At 39.2% G+C, this 26,095-nt stretch overlaps 1 protein-coding gene across 3 annotated transcripts in view; it reads left to right on the plus strand.

Annotated features, from left to right (window-relative positions):
* The window catches only part of ADAMTS12 (ADAM metallopeptidase with thrombospondin type 1 motif 12), a 528,119-nt gene that overhangs the window by 292,683 nt on the left and 209,341 nt on the right, over positions 1–26,095 (plus strand). For all 3 annotated transcript variants that reach the window (XR_011966393.1, XM_072605885.1, XM_072605886.1), the window contains exons 6-7: positions 10,075–10,199; positions 17,333–17,482. Coding sequence is in view for 2 of the 3 variants with exons in the window: in XM_072605885.1 (XP_072461986.1) it covers positions 10,075–10,199; positions 17,333–17,482 (275 nt within the window). In the remaining variant the exon portion in view is untranslated. The remainder of the gene's footprint in view (positions 1–10,074; positions 10,200–17,332; positions 17,483–26,095) is intronic.

Raw genomic sequence — 26,095 nt, forward strand, 5'->3', positions numbered from 1 at the left:
CCCAAAATCTGAAATAGTTTTTAAAAGAAATTTATTAAATCATTTGGTAGGGAGAGAGCTGGAAAGAAGTGGTGACTCCCTCCCTGAGTGTTTGTACATTATATAGAGTTCAGAGAAGGGCATAAGGACACTTGCCTCATTGGTTTCACATGGTAGTCTTCATGTGAAGGCAATGTGAGATGTATATAAGCAGGTAAGTCAATCTAATTTGGGGAGCCCAAAACAAGATCTGAATAGACCCCCCCCAAAATCATTGGGTGGGATCTAAGTATTCCTTAAAACCCTACAGCTTTCCTAGAGCATTTCTGAGGTCAGCTTGACCTCTACAGTAGTTTTTTTTCTAGGTTAGACAATTTTCTAGACACATAAAGTTAGGTTTAATAACATTCTGACCAATATAATAAAATACTTCCCTATTCCATAATGTTGGGTGGTAGGAATCCTAGATCCAGAATGACAAAGGACCTTAAAGGCCATCAGTCCCCTTCAGTTTGCAAAGGAGGAGTCATAACTACAGAAGTAGGATAACTTGTCCAAGGTCACACAGATGGAAAGTGGGATTGGAGATGGATTCAGACCCAGGATCCTCACACTCTAAATCGAGGGCTCTTTCCACAGTACCTCCCTGTGACTTGACCTATCTGTAGTTTGTCTATTTGTATTTGGCATAATCTGTAACTTGTACACTTTCTCAGGTGGGAAGCTGGACTGGTATTTTTAAAAAAGGAGTGTTGATGATTGTGGAAACTTTGCCTCAGGACCTGGCATTGGGGCAGATGGTCCAGTCTGTTTGTGAGAGACAGCTTAGCTCTTTGAGCAAAAGATCGCCTCCACAGTAGCTGGTCCTTGGAGATAAGAGTCAGAAATGTGAGTGAAATATTCACTCCCATCAGTTTTCCTCTTTAGATACAGTGACATCTGATAGGGGAGGAAATCATCCTTTTATAGGTAAAAGAATTCAGACCTGCAAATTGCTTGGCTCTTCTCTAATCCATGTTTCTTCTCTCCCCTGGCCCCCAGGACCTTTAAGCAGAGCAATGTACGTTCAGCCAATCTGAATAGCAAGTCAAAAGTTATTATAATTCATTCCAAAATAAATCAATTGGGATTTTCATTTTGAAAAGAGGTGGCAATGTGAGACAGTGATTTATAACAAGCATATTCCCTCCAGATAATTTCTTCTAGGTCCTTGGATCTGTATGTCCAAGGGGTTTGTGATTTCCTTGGAGCTAGCCACTGATCTTATAAGGTCACACACACACACACACACACACACACACACACACACACACACGCACGCACTCTGATATCATCCCCAATAGTGTAGGGATGGGGTATGTGGAATGGATATTGGATTGGCTTGGGAAAATGAGGTGTAAAAAAATGATGAGTCAAAAGAGAAACGTGTTTTTATTTTCAAGGGAAATAGAAAAATGTTGGTGTTGGAGAGTGCTGTTCCAACAGACTCAGGTAATGAGATAATGTACTTTGTGGTGCATTTTTTATCAAGCTTGCCTTCAGAGCCTTATCTAGTCATCTTGGTTTCCAGGATGAGCGAAAATGTAGCTGGGGCAAGCTCAAAAGCTGCTTCCATGTCAGTTTTTTAAGATAAATTCAGTTGAAGGGTGTGGAAAACCCTTCTTCTGAGGAGGTCACCACCAGGGAAGGGAGTAACCAAGCGGATAAAGCTTAGAAACAGGTCACCTTCTCAAAGTGTGATCAATAAATAGTAGGGAAATGGGGAGAAAAAATGTGAAGAAAACATTTGGCAGCTTACTAGGTGGCAGGCTCAGTTGTTTCTACCTCCCTTTGGAAGGAATATGGTTACTGTCAATGCTCTAGAAAAGTTGGTCTTTATTTACAGCTCCGTTCACTTTTACAAACACACCAGGATCCAGCATCATTTCTGAAAGATTTTTTGAATGATGCGCATACTTACGATAGCATTATTTGTGGGAAATCACTAATTGCATATTCCAAGGTTGAACTGATCAACATATTCCAGAAAAAGCAATGAATATCTGTTATTTGTATATGACACCTATACATATATGTATATGACTTAAAAACACAAAAACAGCTACAGAACACCAGTAGAAGGTAGCTGTGTCCTGTTGGAGACTTCTAGAGTCCAGAGTCATAATAATAATACTTAACTTTTATACATCACTTTGAAGTTTGTAAAGCATTTTATACATATTATCTCATGTGATCCTCACAACTATTAGGTAGATCCTATTATTATCCGTACTTTACAGATAAGGAAATTGAGACTGAGAGAGGTGGATTTGCCCAGGGTCATATAGCTAGTAAGCTATGAGAGTGATCCCAGGGGCTTGCTAGTCTGATCCCTTCGCTTTACTGATGAAGAAACAATTAGATTTGAACTCAGACCTTCCTGCTTCCAAGTCTAGTACTCTATAGACTGCAGCACTTAACTGCCTCAATGCAGGTATTCCCTATATTGTTCAGCCAGGACGGAGGCAGTTTAAGGAGGCTTTCTATGTGGGATCACTTCATTTCTTGATAAATAACTTTTTTGTCCTTTCACCTTTCTGTCCATTGTGAAATTATGTTGTTCAAGGTTAATGGAGTCCCTGTTCTTTTAAAAATCTTTGAGATTTTTACAAGCATTCCCTTTTCTTAAGTACCTTCATTCAGCCAACAAACATTCATTTTTGCCACCACTATTTGCAGGATTCTCTGCTAGGTTTGGGGAGGTAGAGAACTAAAAGAAATGGTTCCTGGCTTCAAACAGTAGATAATTAGATAAGTAGAGTGCAAGGTATAGTATAAATCCCATATGAGTGGTTCTGTGGAAGCATGGAGGACAGATCACATTTAATGGAAAGAATCAGAAAAGATTCAGTGGAGGAGCTCACATTTGAGCTGGATCTTGAAGACTGGATACTATTTCTTCAGGCAGAGCAGTTAGTAGAAGGATGATACTCTAGCCTTAGGGGATGGCATAAGCAAAGGCATGGAGGTGGGAAAGTATAGGATGTCTTTGAGGAACAGTATCCCCATTTTCTTAAAGCCTTGAGTACATGAAGGGCAGGAGGTGGCATAGTGAATAAGCTAGGACTGAAGCCAGGAAGACTCATCTTCCTGAGTTCAAATGTGGCCTTAGACACTTAGTAGCTGTGTGATAATTCACATTTATAATGCATTTTACAATTTACAAAGTTTTTTTTATTATAATAGACCCATGAGTTGGTAATATAAATAGCACCATTTCTATTTTACAGATTAGGAAATAGAGATTAGGAGAGTGAAAGTAAATATTCATGGACATATAGCTGGTAAGTGACAGAGCCAAAATTCATATACATCTCTTCTGGATATAGTTCTGACCCAAGTCTGACCTCTAATGCTCACTGTGTGACCCTGGGTAAGTCACTTAACCTCTCTTTTCTTTGGTTTCATCATGATTAATTTAAAATTGAAAAACTCTTCTTTTCTACGAGTTACTTCCTCTCTGTTGTCAAAGAAATATAAGATGTCAGTGGGCTTCCCACTGGAAGCATTTTAAGTACTTTCGTCTGGCTAGAGCTCTTCCATCCCCACTGGGCCATTACTCAAATGCCCAGGAAGTCCCCAAATGCAGCAATTATGAACTACCCTGTAATTCTTAATTCTTAAAAGCAATTCAATTCTATACAACATTTTTATGCTTTTATTCCTTTAAAATTCATGTTATTTTAAATAGTATTAAATTTTAATTTTAATAAAACATTTTAAATCAAAAATTTCCTTTTAAAATGACTTTAAAATAATATAATTGTGACTGTGAGGGTGGAGGGAAGAATCATTTCATAAATGAGTGTAATATTAGTAGAAAAGCCACTGATTGAACTAGAGGTCTAGAAACTAAGTTCTCTTTCTAGTTCTCAACTGTGTGACCTTGGACAAGTCCTTTGACTTTCATAAACCAATATTTCCCTCTCTGTGAAATGGGAATAATATTTGTGCTACTGTCTCTCAGGATTGATGTGAGGAGAGTGTCTTTTAACCCTAAATGTCCTGTAGAAATGTGAATGGGTATTGTTGTCATCATTACTTATAAAATGAAGGTGTTCCAACTCTAGGAATCTGTGAACACATAAAAATATTATTTTTCCAATTAGGTTTTTTGCAAAAGTGTAGTTAATGTCTATGGTGTCCATTAGTTAGAAATTCCTTTGGGATGACCCAGAGAGTTGCCTTTTTCTTGTTGTATTATGGCAGCTCAAGTCTTTCTCTTGTCCCTCATCTGGCTGCTACTGCCAACTCTTCTCAGATCTCCCTGAGTTTCTCCTTCCACCCTCTCATTCTACACAAAACTGTGTTGTCAAGACATTCCTCCTCCCATGATGTAACATCAGGCTTATGTGCCTTTGCTTTTGAAAGACTTTGCTTCCCTCTAGGCCAATTCTCTCCAGCGATAATTTTCCTTCACTGTTTCCATTTCCTCCTACTTTATCTTCCAGATCTCCAGTTCCTGGGGAGCACTGTGGCATACTTAGGTGGGGTGGGACCTACTTTATAAAAGTGTCTCTAATTTGAGCTTACCAAATAAATACTTTGCTTTGATGGAAGGTTTAACCAAAGAGTTTCTTTAAAAAAAACATCTAATACAATCATAGATGCTATGAGAGTGATCTCAGGGGCTAGCTAGTCTGATCCCTTCGCTTTACTGATGAAGAAACAAGCCCAAAGGCTGTGCTAAAATGCATCTGTCTTTGTCTCTTAGTGACTTGCCCAAGGTCACACAGGTTTTAATTGTCAAAGGCAGGATTTAAACTGGTGACTTGTGAATTCAGAGTCAATATTTTTCTTGTACAACACTGCCTCCCTAATTTATGGGAAAGATGAGTCAATTTTTAAACATTTCATTTAAAATAGCTTTTTAGGAACATCTCTATTCTGTATTTGTTTATGTGAGTTGACAGTCCCTTTGGGATTCGTACATAAGCTCTCCCTAGATGCCAAACTCAAAGATAGATTATAGAATTTGGAATTGAAACAGGCCTTGATCATGTGGTTCATTCAGTCACTCAGTCAGTTAAAACTTACCGAGTCAACAAACTTTTTTTTCTAAAAACTTACTATATATCAGGCAATGTGCTAAACTCCAGGGATAGGAGGAAAAAAAAAAAGAAAAACAGTTCTTGCCCTGATTACACACACATACACACACACACTATTATATACATTCGTGATATACACATTGGAAATGGGAGGTAATCTCAGAGAAAACACAATCTCATTGGAAGAGACCAGGAAAGTCCTTTTACAGAAGACGGAATTTGAGCTGAGTCCTGAAGTTAGCCAGGGAAACCAGAAGAAAGAAGTAAGGAGGTAGAGCATTTGGGGCATGAAGACTAGTCAACGAACAGTCATGGAGTTACATATATAAAAATACTTATAGTGGCTTTTTTTTTGTTTTTAGCAAAGAGCTGAAAGCTAAGGGGGTATAGCTAATCGTTTGAGAAATGACTAAACGATGTATGGTATGTGCATCCAGTGAATAATATTGTACTATTAGAAATGATGAACTACAAAGTTTCAAAGACTCATGAGAAGATCTGTATAATTGGGTACAGTGAGGTGAGCAGAATCAGGAGAAATATAACATAACCAAAACATTGTAAAATCAAACAACGTAAAATTGTTTCAGCACACAATAGAGGACAAAATAAAATATTATTTTAAAAAAATGAACAATATTGAAAGACTTAGGAATTGTGATCAACATAATTTCATGATTTCAAAGGGCTGTTCATGAAGAATGCTACTCACTTACTAACCAAGAGGTAAGAGACTAAATATGCAAAGTGAGACACACATTTTTGGACATGGTCAATGGCAGAATCGGTTTTGCTTGGACATGTATATTTGTTACAAGGGTCTCTCTTACCCTACAATGGGAGGAAATTGCAGGGAAAGAAAATAAGTACCTACTAATTTGAGGGGAAAAAAGGCACAAGGTGGGTAGATGGTATGTCCCTTAGGAAGAGCAGCCAAATGATGAGTGTTGCTAGATCGTAAAGTATGTGGAGGTCATAAAGTCTAAGACTAGGAAAGTAGGAAGGGACTAGGTTAAAAGGGGCTTTAAATGCCAAAGTGAGAACTTTACATTTGATCTAGAGGTATCAGGGACCCACTGGAGTTTATTAGACAGGAAAGGTCACATGGTCAGACCTGTGCTTTAGGAAAAAAACTTTGGTAACTGAGTGAAAGAATGGATGAGAATGGGGAGAGTCTTGAGTCAGGGAAACCAACCAATAGGCTATTGAAATAATCTAGGCATAAAGTGATGAGGGCCCTTGACCAGTGTGAGTGGGGAAAGTGGGAGGCGTAGGAGGGATGTTGTAAAGATAGAAATGACAAGACTGTACAACGTATTGGCCAAGTCGGAGGGATTCCAAGAGAGGAGTTCAAACCTTCATTCTACAGTGGAGGAAATTGAGGATAGCCAAGAAAGTTAAGTGAACTGTCCATATATGAGTTGTCATACATAAAGTAATTATCAGAAGTGGGACTTGAAGTCAGGTCCTCTCCCTTCAGAGACAGGATATTTTCAACACTCATGCCTACATACCATAAGGAAACATTAGCAGAAAAGCTGCCTTAAAACAGATAAAGCATTGTTCATGAGGCTCCAACAATAACAACAGCAGCCTATTAAGATGTAAAACAATTGTCATTTTAAAAGAGTCTGTGGCCAAGCCATAGGCTACTTCTTCTTGGTTGAGTCAGCCACAGTCTCATTGCTTTGGACATAATGCCTTAGAAGTTAGTTGTAGCATAGAGTCCCAAGGCTCACCTATCTTTGTCTCTTAAGCCATCGGTATAGAAATATGCCTGTTGTTTGGGGGATAATAATAACAGCTGGCATTTTGGGAAAGTGCTTTTTCCATATGTCATTTGATCCTCACATTAAGGGACTGTTATTATCAAGATGGGGAAACTGAACCTGGGAATGGTTCAGTAGCTTATCCAGGGGACCACAACAGCTAGGAAGTGTTTGAGGAAGTACTAGAACTCAGTTCATCCTCTCTTTAATGCCAGCCCTGTATGTGTTTCCTTACCGGAGGCTAAATTTGCTTATCTTAGGGGAACAGTTCTTTAGGAAAACTTGAGACTTGCTGCCCTCTTCTGGTTGAGAGCTGCTGCCCTGTTCTATTGACTGATGATCTTTAGACCATTCCCATAGATTATCTTTACAGAGAACAGAGGGAATGAGTAACAGCAGGGAGGACAATGTGTTTTCTTCTATGTAAGCTTTTCCAGATAAATATTCCTTTTCTCTTGCAGAGTCATCTTCTTTTGTATTTCCCCAAGGGAAGATAACTTATAATAGGTAGAAAGATGGCTGGGAATGGAATAAGGGGTAGGGATTGGAGTGGTGTGGAAGCTGGAGAGAAACATTTTAAAATAAATGACTCCAGGGAAGCAGGAACCCCTCCGAGCTTGTTACTCAGTAGTGTTGGCTGTGGTGCATGATGCTCAGGCATGGGGTTGGTGGGCAGGAGGCTGGCAGATCTCACTGCTTGGTATAAAGCCCTGCTGGGCTTTGTTGGAAGCCTACTACTTCATAATTTTTTTTTAAAGAATAAGGATTTAAAAAAAAAAAGAATAGGGCCATATAATGAGACCTCAGCAAGACTACATCATCCCTGAATATCAATCTCCCTACCCCCACCTTTAACCCCTTCCACAATTCAATGCCCATCTGCTTTGCAACCATTTAGCTGACAGAATAATCTACATACTGTGTCATTTCAATCCACATAAAGATAATTGACATTGGTTTCTATGGTAAAATCCTAAGTTTTTGCTGACTGACAGCTATATTTTTCACTTCAAACCCCATGCATACTCAGCTCACTTAGATCCCAAAAAGGAAGGGAGGAAAGAAACAGATGTTTATTAAGTGTGTACTCTGTGCCAGGCATTGTGCTAAGTACTTTACAAATATTATCCTCACCACAACTGTGGGAGGTGGGTATCATTATTATCATTTAACAGTTGAGGAAACTGAGGCAGGCACAGGCTAACGATTTGCCAAATGACACACAGGTAGTGTCTGAGATCAAATTTGAACTCATGCCTTCCTGATTTGGGGCCCTTGGCTCTATCCAAGGTGACCCCTTGTTTCCTCTAGGAGATCCAGAGCAGAGGCTTCAGGGAGTAGGTAGCCTCCTCTGGGTAACATCCGTCCTTCTGTTGTAATGGCTCTGTTGGAGCCCTTGGAAGGCTGCTCTTGCAGAAGCAGTTTAACCAAGGAGAAGGTGCCCTGGGGCTTAATCATGATCCAATAAAGTATAAGCTCTTTGAGGGCAGAGAGTTTTGTTTTGTATTCTCGGAGCAAAATAGCCAAACATTTGCTCTGAGGTCAGAGAACTTGGATTGAAGTTTTATCTTTTATATTTCCTACCTGTCTGACTCTGGCCAAAACATTTGACTCCCAGGCCTCAGTTTTCTCATCCATAAAATGACAGGTCCTTTCTGTTTCCAGATCTGTGAAAATACTTGTTGAATTAATAAGTGGATCCAGCAATGACCTTTCTTCCTCACTCCATCCACACCCCCTGGTAATTCTTATCTCCTATTCTAGTTGTTATTTTTCAGTTGTGTCCAACTCTTCATGACTCCATTTGGGGTTTTCTTGGCAGAGATACCAGAGTAGTTTTTCCTTTCCTTCTCCAGCTCATTTTACAGATAAGAAAACTGAGGCAAACAGAGTTAAGTGACTGGGCCAGGGTCATGCAGCTAGTAAAAGTCTGAGACTGGATTTGAACTCAGAAAGAGTCTTCTTGACTCCAGCCTTGATATTCTATCCATTGCACCCCTATTCTAGTTACCCTCTGGATACTGGTATCACTAAAACTTGGAATGGATCAAGTCTTTTCACCTTATGGTAACTATGGACTTGAGAGAGATATCTGGGAATACTCCAATCTTGACATCTGCCCATTGGGTGCAGCCCTGAAACTGAACCTGAGGCCTGTTGTGCAGGCTGTGGGCATCTAGAAACTGCATAATAGTTGGTAACCCTAGCTTATAGGCAGCCTGACCCAGCTGTTTTGTATCTAGCCGACTTGAAAGGTGCCAAATGAACACAGAATCATTCCATTCAGTAGGTGAGTATGAAGTGCCTGTTGTGTGTGAGGCAGTGTGCTGGGCATTAAGGATATAGATATAAGAAACAAATCATAAACACAAATTCTATCAGAGCAGCCCCAGGAGCGTAGGAATCCCTATTGAACCATCCCTTCCCCAGTCTCTTTGTCTTCTATTATTAAAGATCAAAGCCAAGAGGCCCATCCTAATATGTATGTTTGATGGGACAAGATGGAGTGTGGAAGATTGTGTTGTGTTTGTCCTTCATTTTCTAGGAGGACCATGAACTCAGGGAAGTGATGACATGACTTGCAGTTGACTTTGATTTGGGTGAGGGAAGGTCTCCCATTGCATCCTGGGCCATCTCCAGTCATCCTGATGAATGTCTGGCCACTGGATCCAGATGGCTCAGGAGGAGAAAGTGAGGCTGGTGACCTGGCACAGTTGGAAGGAGGAGAGGGAAGAATCCCCAAATCAATGGCGATAGACCCTGAAAGATTTCTAAATCTTTGGTGATATTTTCTATTCTTTTTTCTTCCAAGGCTGTTTTGCCCAAATGCTAATTTCTCATTTTTGTGGTACAGTAGGAAGAGTATTGGTTAGGAGATCAGAGATCTGGGTTCCAGTTTGGACACTGTCACATGTTACCTATGTGGACTTGAGCGAGTCAAATGACCTGTTAAATGAGGGGAACTGAACTGGATGAATCATTAGGTCCTTCTGGCTCCAAATTTTATGAACCCTTGTTCCTCAATTCTGTTAGTGGAACTAGAGAGAAGAGGAGCCAAAGGATAAACATATGTATTGTAATCCTTGCTTCCTAAGTTACTACCCATGTTCTGGAGGAGTCCCTTCCCCGTGGGCCAGAGACCAGCCTACTGTACTCACAGTGTTTCCAGGGGCTCCACTGCAGATCTGCTAGTCCCACAGCCACCTCAGGCTGATCCCTTGTTTTTCTGTCTCCAGCAAGGATTGAAAATAGTTCACCATGCAGACAAGACGCTGGCCAGCTTCTGCAAGTGGCAGAAAAGCATCAATCCAAAGAGCGACCTCAACCCTGCCCATCATGATGTGGCCGTCCTAATTACCAGGTACTGCCACAGCTGGAGCCCAGCCTGAATGGAGGGCTGGGGGATGCCTGGAGGAGGGAAGGACATGGGAGGGGGTGAGAAGTGAGCAGAGCCTTCTAACTACACCTTTGTCTTCTCTTCCATTTCTTGGAGGCTACTTTTCTAATATTTCCAATTACTGTACTAATGGAGGGAGCAAAGTGACATGGATAATCTGGAGTCTTGGGTAATACATAAGGTCTACTTGAAATGTGGGATTACATTTTAGAGCACCTCAGTGCAGTGGAAAGCTTTCTGAGATGGGAATAAAGGATTTGGTTTTGAATTCCAAATCTACCCATTACTGTCTATATAACTATGAGAAAATCACTTCACTCCCTGGGGCCTCAGTTTCCTCATCTGTAAAATGAGAATATTGGACTAGTTGACCTCAAAGGTCTCTTCCAACAGAAGTCAGTAATCCTATGATTTTCCTTCCTAATTATGTTTTTCTTATGTTATCATCAAGCAAATGCCACTTGCTTGATGGAGGGAAGAACATGCTGAATGGCCAGAAAAAAAAAAAAAACAGGTTCTTTTAAGTGGCTAAAGTTAGTAACAGAACATAGATTGTGTATTTGAATGTTTCCTGCCACTGTCAGTTCACACAGGGATGCTCGTTGATCACGGCTACCTATAGCTTTTCCCTCCTAATGCACCAAAATTGGCTGCTCAGGAACACTGTAGGATGTGAGGGGGCAGACTGCTAGAGCCAGAGGGGAAGTGGAGTCAGAGTAAATGCCTGGAATGAAAGAATAGCTTTGGAATAGCTCTGCTCTTGATGCACAGAGGGAATGTGGAAGGCAGGGACCAAGATGTATGTGTAGCCAGAAACTTCTCACGGTGTAAATTCTTTAGTGATCGTGGTTATAGTCCAGATACGTAGATTTTAAAGGAATGTAGATATAAAATTTGCATTTATCCTGGACATACTATTGGAAAAGTTCAAATATGCTCCCTCCATTACTATTAATTCCACAAACCCCCCTTGGAAGGGTAGCAAAAAGGGAAGCATGTAAGACGCTCTTCTAAAAACTTGGACTCATAGGTCTGGAGCTCCCACGCCCACCTCCATCATTGTGCAGATGAGAAAACTGCAATCTGGTTACCTATACCTAGAGATAATAATTGATTTACACATGGTCACACAGTGATTAAGTGTTCCAAGTGGGGCTTTTACCTAGGTCCTTCGAAGTCTTGACTTTGAAGCACTTGACTTCCCCTTTCTCTTGCCTTCCATGTATAACCCCTATGCTTTATTTAATAAAAATTACTGTTATGTTTTATGACAAAGGGATTTGGCAGAAAGAATATTAGTTAGCATATAAGCTCTTTGAAGGCAGAAACTATTTTATTTTTGTCTTTTTATTCCCAACAACTGGCACATAATAGGTACCTAATAAATGCATACTGACAGCTTCACTAAGCAGATTGGATAAAAGGTGATATATTTTCTGGCCTTGAAAGTTCTTGAAGTCTATCTACTAAGTGGCAGAAGGCTTGAGGTCTGTGTTATTGGAAGAAGCAGTCACAGAAAGGGGGAATAATCACAGAGCTTTGAAGTATTAAAAATTAATTGATCTCTAAATAGCTCTGATACGCTTTTATTCCATGACTTGAGTTGTTAAGATGAAGTTATAGACATTTCTGCTGAAGTGTCACTGTGTTTGCTATGTAGCTGAGATCACTACAAGTGGTTTTGTCTTGGAATGCATGTAAGAGGAACTAATCATCCAAGCACTAATTAATAAACCAGCTGTGGTTAAGAACCTACTGTCTGCTAGGCTCTGTGCTAAGCATGGGCATTGAGAAGGCAAATGTGAAATAGTTGCTGTCCTCGGGAAGCTTCTGCTCCATTGGAGTGTGTGTGTGTGTGTGTGTGTGTGTGTGTGTGTGTGTGTGTGTGTGTGTGTACAACATAGATATAAGGTAAAGTTTTGGAGGGAGAGGACAACTTGGGGGATGTAGAAATGTTTCATTTACAAGATGTCCCTTGAACAGAGTTGTGAAGTAAACAAGGAATCTAAGAGAAAAACTGGAAGACAGTTAATGTAAAGGCACAGAGACAGGAGATGGGAGTATCTTGTGTGAGGAAGAAGCTTGGATAGACCATGAAGTGTGGGAAGGGAAATGATGAATAATAAATTTTATGTGGTAGAGTGGGGTCAGGTTGTGAAGGGTTTTAAAGGTGAACAGTGGAACTTATATTTGATCTTAAAGGCAATGGGGAGTCATCGGAGTTTATATAATTGGATTAGGGGAGTGATGAAGTTAGACTGGCACTTTAAAAAAAATCACTTTGGCACTTGTGGGAGTTGAACTGAAGAGGGAAGGAATTTGAGATAGGGAGGCCAATTAGGAAGTAAATTATTCCAAGAGTCCAATCAAGAGGTGATGAGAACTCAAATCAGGGCAGTGGCTCTTTGATCAGAGAGAAGGTGCAGGATGCATAAGATTTTGTGGAGGTAGGAATGGTGAAGTTTGGCAGCTGATTAGAAATGTGGACTAAAGGAAAGTGAGCAGTCATGGATAACGTGGAACTTGTAGACCTGAAAAAATGAAAGAATCTTGGTGCTGTCAACAGAAAAGGGGAAATGCAGGAGGCAGGGAGGTTTGACCAGAAAGATGAATTCAGTTTTAGACATGTTGAGTTTGAGATGCTGAGGAGACATTCAGTTTGAAATAATCAGTAGGCAGTTAGAAACCCACAACTGAATTTTAGGAAAGACTCTAGGGCTGGTTATAGAAATGCTGAACTTATCTATATGAAGGTGACAAAAGCCACAGGAGTTGATGAGGTCAGCACATGAGAAGGTTTAGAGGGAAAGAATAGAAAGTTTGTAAAGAAAGAGGACCCTTTACTACATCAACAGTTAGGGGGTGTGATGTGGAAGATAAATCGACAAAGGAGATAGAGAAGTAGTGTTTAGACACCTAGGAAAAAGAAAAAAACAAAAAAAATGTCATCCAAAAACAGGAGAGGAGATAGTATCCAAGAGGGTGGTCAGCAATGTCAGGTTGCTTCAGAGAGGTCAAGAAGGAGGAGAATTGAGAAAAAGATCATAATATGTGGCAATCAAGAGATCAGTGGTTACTTTGGAGGAAACAGTTGTAGCTCATTGATGAGGTTAGAAGCCAGATTGCAAAGGGTTTAGAAATGAGTAAGAGGTCAGGAAGGAGAAACGATGGGTGTAGACCACTTTTTTCTAGGACTTTAGCTGTGAAAGTATGGAGAGATAGGATGAAGGATTAAGAAGATGGTAGAGTTTAGTGAGAGCTTTATCAAGATGGAGATAACTTAGGGGTACAGGAAGTCAGCAGGGAAGAAACCAGTAGACAAGGAGATGAGAAATGTTCAGATTAGATTTAGAAGATTGGTGTATATGTGCACATGCGGAGACGTGATTATAGAATGTTCTAGATAAGATAGTAGGAAATTGGATCAAGAAGTGCTACAAAGCAAATTTTAACTGGTGGTTCCAGGGCTTAGGTAATATATAATCACTCAAAAGAATATAAACACTTTGAAGTAAGGGATCATGTCATAATAGGCAGTTTTTCGGTATTCTTTTGAGCCTAATGTACATTGCTGGAAGCATGACAGGTACTCAGTCAATACTTAATGAATTGAATGACCCCAGAATGTATTCATTAGTAAGATGAATAAATTGTCCATTTGGTCCATCATCTTTATTGATCATTACTCTCTTTATTGGACTCCTGGCTCCTTAGAATGAAATGAAGATGCCCTGTTGGCAGTATGATTATTTAGGGGAGGAAAAATGTTTATCTGGTGTTCCTATGTGTCCAAAAGGGATTAAAGTGGCCATGGTGTATGACCAAACAAACCACTTTGGAAATTTCTGTGGCAGCTGTGGCCATTAGCAAAGTACATGTATAAATCTTTCCTGATGCTCTTCTGTAAATAGAAATCTTTGAAACTGGCTCCATTATCCCAGTTATTGCTGTAACTATGGGCTAATGAAAACTGGCAGGATTCCCCTGTGCCAGTGTCTTTCCAACAGCATAATTGACATCAAAGCCTGGAGAGTCTATGTAGCCAGGGCAGCACCCACATAAACCCCATGCACTGAGGGCTTAGAAGTGAAATTCATGATGGCTTTCATGTTGGAGTGAGTCATCTGTTGGCAAAGAGAATTTTCTTGTCCTGAAGACATCCCGCCACTTATGCAAGTAGCTTTTGTGAAATGATTTTAAATCATTTAAATGACCTTTCCTCAACAAGTATGCCAGACGTGTACAGCCTAAATCAGTTGCTTGTCTTCTCCATGAGCAGGGCGGAAAGGGATGGAGGGAGAGAATTTGGAACTCAAAATTTAAAAAACCCGGTGAATAAAAATGGATTTTACATATAATTGGGAAAAATAAAATGTTATATATTTTAAAAAGTGTGTCAGAACAGTTTATTGTGTCAAACATATCCTACATGACTTGTGATGACCTTGAGACAGCTAGATGATGCAGTGGATAGAGGGCTGGGTCTGGAATCAGCAAGAACTGAGTTCAAATCTGACCTCAGGCACTGACTAGCTATGTGATCCCCTGTTGGCCTCAGTTTTCTCACTTGTAAAATGGGGATAATAATTGTACTTAACCTCTCAAGTTGTTGTTAGTATCAAATGAGATAATGATTCTAAAGCGCTTAACACAGTGCCTGGAACATAGTAAGTGATATATAAATGTTAACTATTATTATTGTTATCATTATTAATTATTGTTTTGGTGCCCTTTTCCCATTTTTGACCAGAGGCCATTGGGAATCAGTGTGAAGGGGGCAGAGGAAAAAAAAGACCAAAGACACTAGGGGTGTACATGTGTGTGGGAGGAGAGGTAGTTTTGTGTACTATTTGCTCTGGACCCTTCTGGGAAGCTGTGGATGAACGGAGTATTGCTGTTAGACATTGTCAGTTTATCACTTTGTTTTGTTTAACTGTACTTTGTTACAAGTCGGGAGTTTTCTCAGCAGTAGTGGGAGAGGCAATGTCATATTAGAAATAACAGCTATGTTTAAAAAAAAAAAAGACTAATCTTAAAGAAAAATCACCATCAGCGCTGCTTAGACCCTACAAGGTCCCATGGTCCCTGTGAACATTTGTAAGGAAGCTGTCTAGTAAGGGACACATAAAAGCCACTGCTCTGCCTAGAACCAACCCCTGCAGGTATAATAAAGAATCTGGTAAATGAGAAAAAAGGTACAGTGCCAGCTGATAAAGTGAGAGGAAGCTCTAAGTTCTGGATTCCTCGTACCGAACTGAAGGAGCCCTGGGAGCAGAGTGGTATAATATCCAACTTGACTCCTTAATCCCATACCCCTCTATTTGCAGCCACTTAACTCTCACTTGAAAACTTAGACCTACCCCATGACCAATTTGTCTCCTAGGCAGGGGAAATAGAAGTACCTATAAATGTGTACATCAGTAACAAGTAATCCTTGCTATTGATCTTTCTTATCCCTTGGTTCTGGTAGCTTGGATTCTTCTTGCCTTGTCAGTGGTGACTAAGTCTTTAAACCAATAACTATAGCTATGAATTAAGATTGGTATTCATCCAAGGGCCCCATTTCCTTTGGAAGTGGGATCATACCTTACCAGCAACTGTTCTCTCTTCCCTGAAGTCCTAGCCTTTGTGAGTGGATCCACATAACCTACTTCTAGACCTCCTTATAGTAGGCAATATGGTACAGAGGAAAAAGGGTTGGATTTGGAATCAGGATCTGTGTTTAAATCCTGGATCTGTCTCTTAATGTGTGACCGTGGACAAGTAACTTAAGCTTCTCTGGACCTCAGGTTTGTGCACTGTAAATTGAGAGGATTGGACTAGCTAACCTCTAAGATACTCTCCATTTCGAGATCATTGATCCTGTCTGAATCAGTGTTAGTTCCCATAGGCTCCTGAGAACTCTACCATCTGCACCACCTTCTTCCTATTTCACATTGCTGACCTCTTCCTGGGTCACTAATGCCATCCTCTTGGGTCTATATAGTTTTCAGTTGCTGACCTTCTCCTTCTTTGCCCACTGAGCCCTGGTACTGACAGGGTAGAAGTGGAAGTTAGATGAATGACTTGAATCATGGATAGCTGGTTAGTACCCTGCCATTTTGGAAACACAGAGGCTTATTAACATGAATGAGGAATATACTCTGATCTGCTTTGAGTGCCAGACTCAAAAGTTTGACCTTTTCTATTTAATGTCTCTAAATAGTGCCAGCTTGCTAACAGTGTCTGTCTTTGATGAGGCAGATAAATGGCTTAAGGTGATAAGATCACAGATTTAGAGATGGCCTTTTCAACCAGTCATGTTTTACAGTGAGGAAACTGAAATCTGTGGAGAAGTGAATTGACAAAGATCACATAGTGATTTAGTGGCAGATACTCAAGTCCAACTCTGACTTCAAAAGCAGCAAGCTTTCCTTTGTGCCATACTGCTTCCTGTTTCTTGATCCATGATGATGACGATGATGATGATGATAAGGACAAGATATAGTGAAAAGAGTTCAGGGTCCAGAGTCAGGAAGAATTCAAATGTAGCCTCACCTACCAGCAGTGTAACCCTGAGGAAGTCACTTAGCCTATGTCTGCCTCAATTTCCTCATTTGTAAAATGAGGTTAATAATGGCACTCATCTTTCAGGGTTGTTATGAGCTCTGTTATTATCAAATCCAATAATCCTTGTTAAACACTTAGCACAGTGTATGGTACATAGTCGGTGCTATATAAATGCAAGTTGTCCTCCTCCTCTTCTTCTTCCTCCTTCTCCTTTCCCCTTCTGCTTCTTTGTCCTCCTCCTCCCTTGCCCAAGGTTATAGAAACTCAGCATCAGAAATGGAATTTAAACCCAAATCCTTTGATTTCAGAGCTAGTCCTCTTTCCACTGTCCCATTGCTATGTCAAATAGATGAGACATGATCCCAAAATGAAGTTTACCTAATTTTAATAGATGCTTAGTTTAAATTACTTAATATTCGTATCTCTTATTTCAGATATTCTTTCAAACTGTTCCAGATACTTACCTAACACTATAATTGGTTTCTTTCTTATGATATTTTATTAAACATTGTCTTCAATGACCAGCTTTGTCTATCCTCTATTTCCAGGAAAGATATCTGTGCTGGGGTTAATCATCCCTGTGAAACCCTAGGCCTGTCTCATCTCTCTGGCATGTGCCAGCCTCACCGGAGCTGTAATATCAACGAAGACTCAGGACTTCCCCTGGCTTTCACGGTTGCCCATGAACTTGGGCACAGGTAATGACCTACGTAAGGATGAAGGAGATATGACTAGACAGTAGTTCATATGAAATAGATGTGGGAGGTTTATTATGTCTGGAACTTCCTATGTGTCTACCCTGTAACATGGTATTTAGAAAAGCCAATCATCTTCAGCAGCACATCGAGAAGCAGGAACATGGCTAGAAGGGGGAAAATCAGAGGATCAGAGATTTAGAGTTGGGAGAGACCTTAGAGGTCATCTAATTCAACCTTATTATATAGATAAGGAAATTAAGGCCCAGAGGAATGAAGCAATTTGTCCTGAGTCACACAGGTACTAAGTGGGAGAGTCAGAATTTGGACCCAGGTCGTCTGACTTCTAATCCAGAATTCTTTACTATCAAACTATTCTTCCTCCCAATGAAATTGTAATGGGGCTTTCAAGTTATCAGTTAAAGAACTAGTGATGTTTAGTGTGAAGTAGAGAAGACTTAAGGTGATATGACAGCAGTCTTTAAATATTTGAAGAGCTGTTGAGTGGCAGAAAGTTTAGGTCTATTCTGCTTGGCCCTGGAGGGTAGAATGAGGACATGTGAGTAGAAACTATAGAGAGGCATATGGTGGTTACACGTAGGGAAGGACTTCTTAATAATTACAGCTGTCTAAGAAATGGAAAAGACTGCCTTAGGGCATGTCACTGGAGGTCTGTCAGTGGAAATAAGCACTCTCTGGAGCTTCTGTAGAGAGGGTTCATTCTTCAGGTAGCTGTTGGACTAGCCCACGGAGGTCTTAGCCATTTTTGTATCATGGATTCCTCTGGCCATCTGGTAAAGCCTATGGACTCCTTCTGAGAATAAAGTTTTTTAAGTGTAAAAAGTAAAATTCATAAGATTACAAAGAAAACGAATTGTTTTCAAATAACATTTTTATATATGCACATATATACATATATGTGCGTACACATACTTAAACATGTACGTGTATGTATGTGTATATACATGCACCTGCTTATTTACCTTTACACTCATATTTATGTGTGTGTATAAATACATACGTGCATGCACACACATATACACGCATACGTTCAAGGACTCCATGTTAAGAAACTCTTAACTACACCATGTCTCCTTTCAGACTCTGGAGCTCTGTGAAGTGATTATGGAAACCGATCTCTTCCCTACACTGCTAATTCTATGTCTTCTATCATACGCCCTCATGGTTCTGATTAGAAAAGGCTTTTTCCCATTTTTCTCCTTACCTGCCACTTTTTTTTTCCTATTTTCTACTTCCATGTAGACTCCAGAGCCAGCATGGTTTAATGGATAGAGAACAGGCCTTGAATTCAAAAAGACCTGAGTTCAGATTCTGATGCTGATACATACTGGCCATACTGCTGGATAAGTCACTATGGGCAGCTCTCTAAGGCTCCGCATTGTAGGGAAGGTGCCAGCTTGCACTAGTAGAGGGTATTTCCCAAACCTGGAGTTTCCTATACCAAAGAAATCACAAATCTAGTCTCTGTCTCTTATCCCTGTGTAGACTCCCAGACAGAACCAGGCTATGGAACAAGTGTTTGTGGTGATACCTAGTATGCAGATGTACTTCTTCAGGAGTGTAAAAGTTTCTTGTAGTGCAAGAAGGGCGAGACAACTTCCTCTATCGCTACCCATTGTTTTTAAGCATGGAGTGGGGTTCTGGCTACTGTTCATTTTCCTACCAGTTTGGGAGAAGGAAGTGGGAAATAAGGGAAAACTGAAAGAACATTGTCATATCCTCCACATAGAGCCAGGCAGACCTAAGTGCAAGAATAGCTCCATCTTATCTGAACCTCATTTTGGAATGTGTTACTTTGCCCTTTAGTTCCACAGTACTTGGGTACAAATTACTTGTGTGATCCTGGGAAGTCATTACACTTCCCTAGGCTTAAACTGATTTAATCATCTCTAAAATAAATTGATTACCTCTATGATTTCTCCAACTTCTAGATTTCTGATTATCCAGTATTATTCACCACAACCTGATCCCACTTACATCGAGGAAATGAGACTTTGCTGACACCTAGTCAAGGGAGTAAACAGAACTTCCCAGAGTTCATCAGACTTCAAAGCTAATAACAGTGATGGAGAAAGTAGAGGAAGAATCATCTTTGGGATACCAGGGGTGAAAGCTATTGCTGCCCTTCCAGGAACATTTTGCCTCCATCTCTAATTACCTCCCTCTTCTTCATTTCCATCTCCTTACATATTTCTCCACCCAGATTTTTACATGTCCAATTCTCTCTCATACAGCCTGAGAATTCAGTAGAGCAATTGTTGAACCAGTTGGAATAAGTTAGAAAAAAATCAAACATTCCAGAAAATAAGCCTCCCATCTGAAATGTGCTTTTTAAATTAAGGGTAATTTGTCTCTAGAGTACTTAGTGGATATGTAGTGAAAGCATTCATTCATTGATTCAACAAGTGTTTTATTAAACACCTGCTATTGTGCTAGATTCTCAGTCAATAAATATTTATTAAATACCTACTGTGTGCCAGGCACTGTGTGAAGTGCTGTAGATATAAAAACAACAATGAAAAAGATAGCCCCTGTCCTCAAGGATCATACAGTCTGATGGAGGTAGGGGTGGAGAGACAACACACATAAGGAACTGAAAATGGGAGGCAGGAGGCAGAGCAAGATGGTGAGATGGTAACAGAGTGACCCAGTGTGATGGAAATGAAAGTGTTGGAAAGGAGAGATATTTTGGAAGTAGAATCAATGCAACTTGCCAACTGATTAGTTCTGAAATAAATAGCTCATTGAAACTAGATTGCTTTTTGCTGGCAACTTATGAAACTATAAAGTAGATGCCAATAAACAGAGAGCCAGATTAACATAAATATTAACTGATTTGATTTGATCAGCTAATTGCAGGAGGGTTGCCAAATTCTTGAAGGGAGAAGTGGGATAGGAGATTAATGAAGGATAAGCTCCAGCTTCTTAGTGCTTCCACATGTCAGAACATTTGCTACACTTGAATAGAGGCTCAGAGAGAAACTCAAAGGACAGAGCATATTAGCAGATGGGCAATTAATTCTGGTTATCATTTTAATGGGGACCTTGTTTTCCTCTCTGGGGGAAAAAACATATATCCTTGAAAGGAGGTATGACTGAGTAGGAAATGAGAGCTATGTTAGTGATAGTAGTAACAATGATAGTACTATATACTTGTGTAGTTCTTAATGCATTTCAAAACATTTTTACATCATTTGTTCCATTTGCTCTTCATGTTGACCCTGTAAAATGTGTGGGAAGCTCTTTCCAGGCAGTTTTCTTGTCCTTATCCCTAAGACAGTCATTGCTGTTCATCCTTTGTTCATTAAGAGGACCATGACCTCAGGGAGGTGATGTCATGACTTTCAAGTGGATTGGATTTAAGTGAGGCAAGGCTGTGCAAAATCGCCAGCCACACTCTCTCCTCTGGAGCCATCTGAGTCCAGTGGCCAGGTATAGATCAGAACAACTGAAGTTGGCCCAGGATGCAGTGGGAGACCTTGGCTTTTTTGAGCTAAGGTCTTTCATCAGTCTCAGTCTAACTGAGGCAATGCCTATTCAGTGATTAAGATTCAATAAGAAATGAAGTAGAGAGTGACCTCTTCAAAAAAAAAATTTAGGAAGGGAAGACCTTCAGGGTTTCTGGCCAAACCAGAAACAATTGCTATTTATACCCATTCTGAGCTAGTCAGGACACATCCTAGGCCATCTCCAGCCATTCTGATTCATATCTGTCCACTAGACCAAGATGGCTCCAGAGGAACCATGGCTGGTGACTTTGCACAGCCCTCTCTCACTTAAAATTCAAATCCTTCTCTTTTCTTCTTTTCTTTTCTTTTCCTTGCTTTGATTTTCTTTTCTTTTCTTCTTTTCTTCCCCTCCTCTTCCCTCCCCTCTTTTCTCTTCTCCTCTCCTCTTCTATCCTCTCCTTTCCTCTCCTGTGGACAAAATTAGAACAAAAACCTACTAGGTCTCCTCATTGCCAGGTCTCCCACTTTTAATACCACACCATTTTGTGTTTCTAGTCCACTGAATAAAAATTGTATTCATGGAAAAAAAAGACCATTGAACTCTTTAAATATATAGTTTGTTTCCTTTCAATCATACTGATATATTAGGAGCACTAGACTAAGTCTTAAGAAGACTTGGGTCTAGTTTGTTGATGCTTACTCAATCTGGGACATTGGGCAAGTCATAACTTCTCAGAACCTCAGTTTCCTTATCTATTTAATAAGACAAGAGCCTTAGACTTGAGCTGGAAAGGATCAGAGAACCGATCTGGTCCAGCTCTTTCATTTTGCAAGTGAAATCTAGAAGGGTCTAAAGAGATTACCTGGTCTGCCTACATCACTGAGCTGTTGTGAGAAATGTGTTTTGTGAACCATAAAGTGCTAGAGTGAGTTATGGTTATCAATTAAGGGTCTAGCTCATTTTAAAAACAAGGTTGTATCATCCCTTAGGTAAAAGAGGAAATTAGAAACAGATAGGTCAGACACAGATTTAAGCCTTTTAAAAGGATGTTCAAAGGCAGTCAAGAAAGAGAGAACTAGATGACAAGAGGTATCTCACAACACACCCACAGAGGCTTGCAACCTGAAGATCAGAGGAGATGATTTTTGCCAGAACAATTTGAGAACTACTTCAGGACATTTAGTGGTGAAAATGAGCATGACTCCCCCAAAATATACATTAATGAAGGATTTAACATCTGTACTTTTAAATAGTTGTTGAGATTCCTATTGAAAAAATTGGAAAGCATAGGAATAAATGGAGCCTGCCTTAAAATAATAAGCAGTATCTACCTAAAACCATCAGCAAGCATTACATGCAATGGGCATAAGCTCATTTCCAGTAGGAGCAGGGGTGAAACAAGGATGTCCACTTTCACCACTGTTATTCAATATGGTAGTAGAAATGTTAGCTTTAACAATAAGAGAAGAAAAAGAAATTGAATGAATTTGAATAGGCAAAGAAGAAACTAAGTTATCACTCTTTGCAGATGATATGATGATATACTTAGAGAATCCTAGATAATCAAGTAACAAACTATTTAAAATAATAAACAACTTTGGCAAAGTTGCAGGTTATAAAATAAAACCACATAAATCATCTGCATTTCTTTATATTACTAACAAAGTCCAACAGTAAGAGACAGAAAGAGAAATCCCATTTAAAGTTATGGTAGACACTTTAAAATATCTGAGTATCTACCTGCTAAAACAAACCCAGGAACTATATGAACACAGTTACAAAACATTTTTTGCACAAATAAAGTCAGATCTAAGTAACTGGAAAAAAAATCAGTTAGTTGTTCATGGGTAGGCTGAACTAATATAATAAAAATGACTATTCTACCTAAATTAATTTACTTATTCAGTGCCATACCAAACTACCATAAAATTGTTTTCTAGAGCTAGAAAAAATAATATCAAAATTCATCTGGAAGAACAAAAGGTTGAGAATATCAAGAGAATTAATGAAAAGAAATGGTAGGGGTTGTGGCCTAGCCCTACCAGATCTCAAATTGTGTTATAAAGCAGCAATCATCAAAACCACTTGGTACTGGCTAAGAAATAGAGGAGTAGATTAGTGGAATAGGTTAGGTACTCAAGATACAGTAGTCAATAAATATAGCAGTATACTGTTTGATAAACCCAAGGACCCCAGCTTCTGGGATAAGAACTCACTATTTGACAAAAACTGCTGGGAAAACTGGATAATAGTATAGTAGAAACTGGACATAGACCAATGCCTGACAAGAATAAAGTCCAAATGGATACATGATCTAGGTATAAAGGTTGATACTATAAACAAATTAGGGGAGCAAGAAATAGTATATTTGTCATATTTATGGAGAATGGAGAAATTTATGACCAAACAAAAGACAGAGAACATTATGAAGTGCAAAATGGATAATTTTAATTACATTAAATTGAAAATTTTTTCACAAACAAACAAGATTAGGAGGGAAATAGAAAACTGGGAAAGAGTTTTTGCAACTAGTATCTGTAATAAAGGCCTCATTTCTAAAGTTTGTAGAGAACTGAGTCAAATGTACAAGAATATAAGTCATTCCCCAATTGATAAATGATCAAAGGATATGAATAGGGAGTTTTTAGAGGAAGAAATTAAAGCTATCAATAGTCATATGCAAAAATGCTCCATATCACTATTGATTAGAGAGATTCAAATCAAAACAACTCTGAGGTTCCACATCACACCTATCAGATTGGCTAACATGACAAAACAGGAAGATGATAAGTGTTGGAGAAGATGTGGGAGAGTTGGAACACTAATTCATTGCTGGTGAAGTTGTGAGTTGATCCAACCATTCTGGAGAGCAATTTGGAACTATGCCCAAAGGGCGACAAAAATGTGCATACAAAAATATGCGATATTGACCCATCAATATCGTTTCTAGGACTGTATCCCAAAGAGATCATAAAAATGGGAAAAGGTCCCACATTTACAAAAATATTTTCTTTGTGTTGGCAAAGAACTGGAAATCGAGGGGATGCCCATCAATTGGGGAATGGCTGAACAAGTTGTAGTATATGAATATAATGGAATATTATTGTGCTATAAGAAATGATGAACAGGAGGACTTCAGAGAGGCCTGCAAGGACTTTTATGAACTGATGTTGAATGAAATGTGCAGAACCAGGTGAACATTGTACACAGTAACAGTCACAGTGTGCGAGGACTGTTTCTAATAGATTTAGCCCTTCACAGCAATGCAAGGACCTAAAACATTCCCAAAGGACTGGAGACAAAATGACATCCACATCCAGAGAAAGGACTATGGAATCAGAACACAAAATGAAGCAGACTATTTTCTCTTGTGTTTTCTTTTGTTTTGTTTTGTTTTTTCTCATGGTTTCTCTCATTCATTTTGATTCTTCTATGCAACATGACTAATGTGAAAATGTGTTTAATAAGAATGTATGTGTAGAACCCATATAAAATCGCATGCTGTCTTGAGGAGGGAGGGGGAAGACAGTGGGAGAAAATTTAAGACTTATGAAAGTGATTGTTGAAAACTGATAACAAATAAATTAATTTAAAATAATAGCAGTTGAGTAGAAATAGAAAGAAGTGGACTGATCAGAAACAATGAAAATTATCCTAATGGTGAGAGCCAGTGTTCCTAAAAGGAATTATTAACTAAGGTTTAAGTTAGCAATCAGGTATTCCATTTTTTACATTTTGTAAACTCTTTCTAAAAGAGCATATCATTTGTTTCTTTCAGTACTTGTTCTGCATGATCAAAATTTACGTAAAATATACATATAATATATATGTTCATATGGCCTTTATGTAGAATTCTAAGCTGGTTATGTACATAATCTCACTTGGTCTTCTCAAATACCCTTTGAAGGAAGTAGTTACATCTTCTTGATAAGAAAACTGAGGCTCAAAGAAGGTTCCTGAATGACCAAGGAGTGATTCAAACCCAGATCTCCTCTGATCCCAGGTCTAGTCCTTTTTCTGCTACACTATACTATGGGTTGTCTTGTCTAGATGGAAGTTAACTAGTTTCTGTAATAATTCCTAAATTTATACATATATATATATATACACATATGTGTGTGTATAATTTATACATATATATATATATATATACACATATGTGTGTGTATAATTTTAGCAAAGCAGAATTAAGTGCATTAAGTGGGGGCAGTTCCATCTGTCTTTGCCTGCAGTAATACTAACTGCTGTTTCTCACTTTATACTATTGATTTACCATTATTATCATAGGATTGTAAATCAAGAGAAACAGGGATTTGGGAATCTGGTAGGAGATAGTTATCTGGACCAACTTCTTTTTATGGATTAGTAAATTGAGACCCCAGGAGCTCAAATGACTTTCCTAAATCTGCACAAGTATGAGATGGGTCCTGTGCCTTTAAATTTAGCATTCTTTTTACTGTACTATGCTACCTCTAATTACCTTCTGGTGACAGACAACAAATTCAGTACCTGGGAAGGATTTAAAATTCCTTTTAGCTCATGTCTCTGAACCCCTTTTAAGTAATGAAACCATAGGATAAAACATATGAACCCTTGAGAGATAGTCCATAGCTGCATAATTTCATCTACTACTGAATTCTATACCCTATTGTGGTGCCAATCGCAAGCTCAGAAAATGTTGAATGAATTGTTAGTTTAAAACAATCTAAATGTTATAATAGATGTTATTTATAGATATGAGTCCCATCCCTGTTGAAGAAATACTATCATAAAATAATCAAAATAAGCAGACAAAATCCATTGAATTACCTCGCATATATTTTCTCTCTGTTAATTTATTTTTATTGTACGGATTTGTCAAATCTGTGGCCAGTGAATAAATAGCAAATAAGTTACAATGAAGCAAGGAAGAAAAAGCCTAATCAGAACGGAACAGTCAGTGCAGCTTGTTTCCCTCCCTGCTCAGAAAATAGATGGACTCTGTGCTCTGAACGAACCTCCCTATTCCTGTTATCCCCTTGGAGTAGCCTACAGGGCAGAGACTGAGACAGGCACAACAGTAGGGTAGGAGAAAAAGTGCTGGATTTAGAGACAGAAGACCTGGTTTTGGATTCTATTTCTACTACTTAATCACTGTGTGACCTT

Source organism: Notamacropus eugenii, chromosome 4 (genome assembly GCF_028372415.1).
Source record: "Notamacropus eugenii isolate mMacEug1 chromosome 4, mMacEug1.pri_v2, whole genome shotgun sequence".
In the NCBI taxonomy this organism is placed as follows: Eukaryota; Metazoa; Chordata; class Mammalia; order Diprotodontia; family Macropodidae; genus Notamacropus; species Notamacropus eugenii.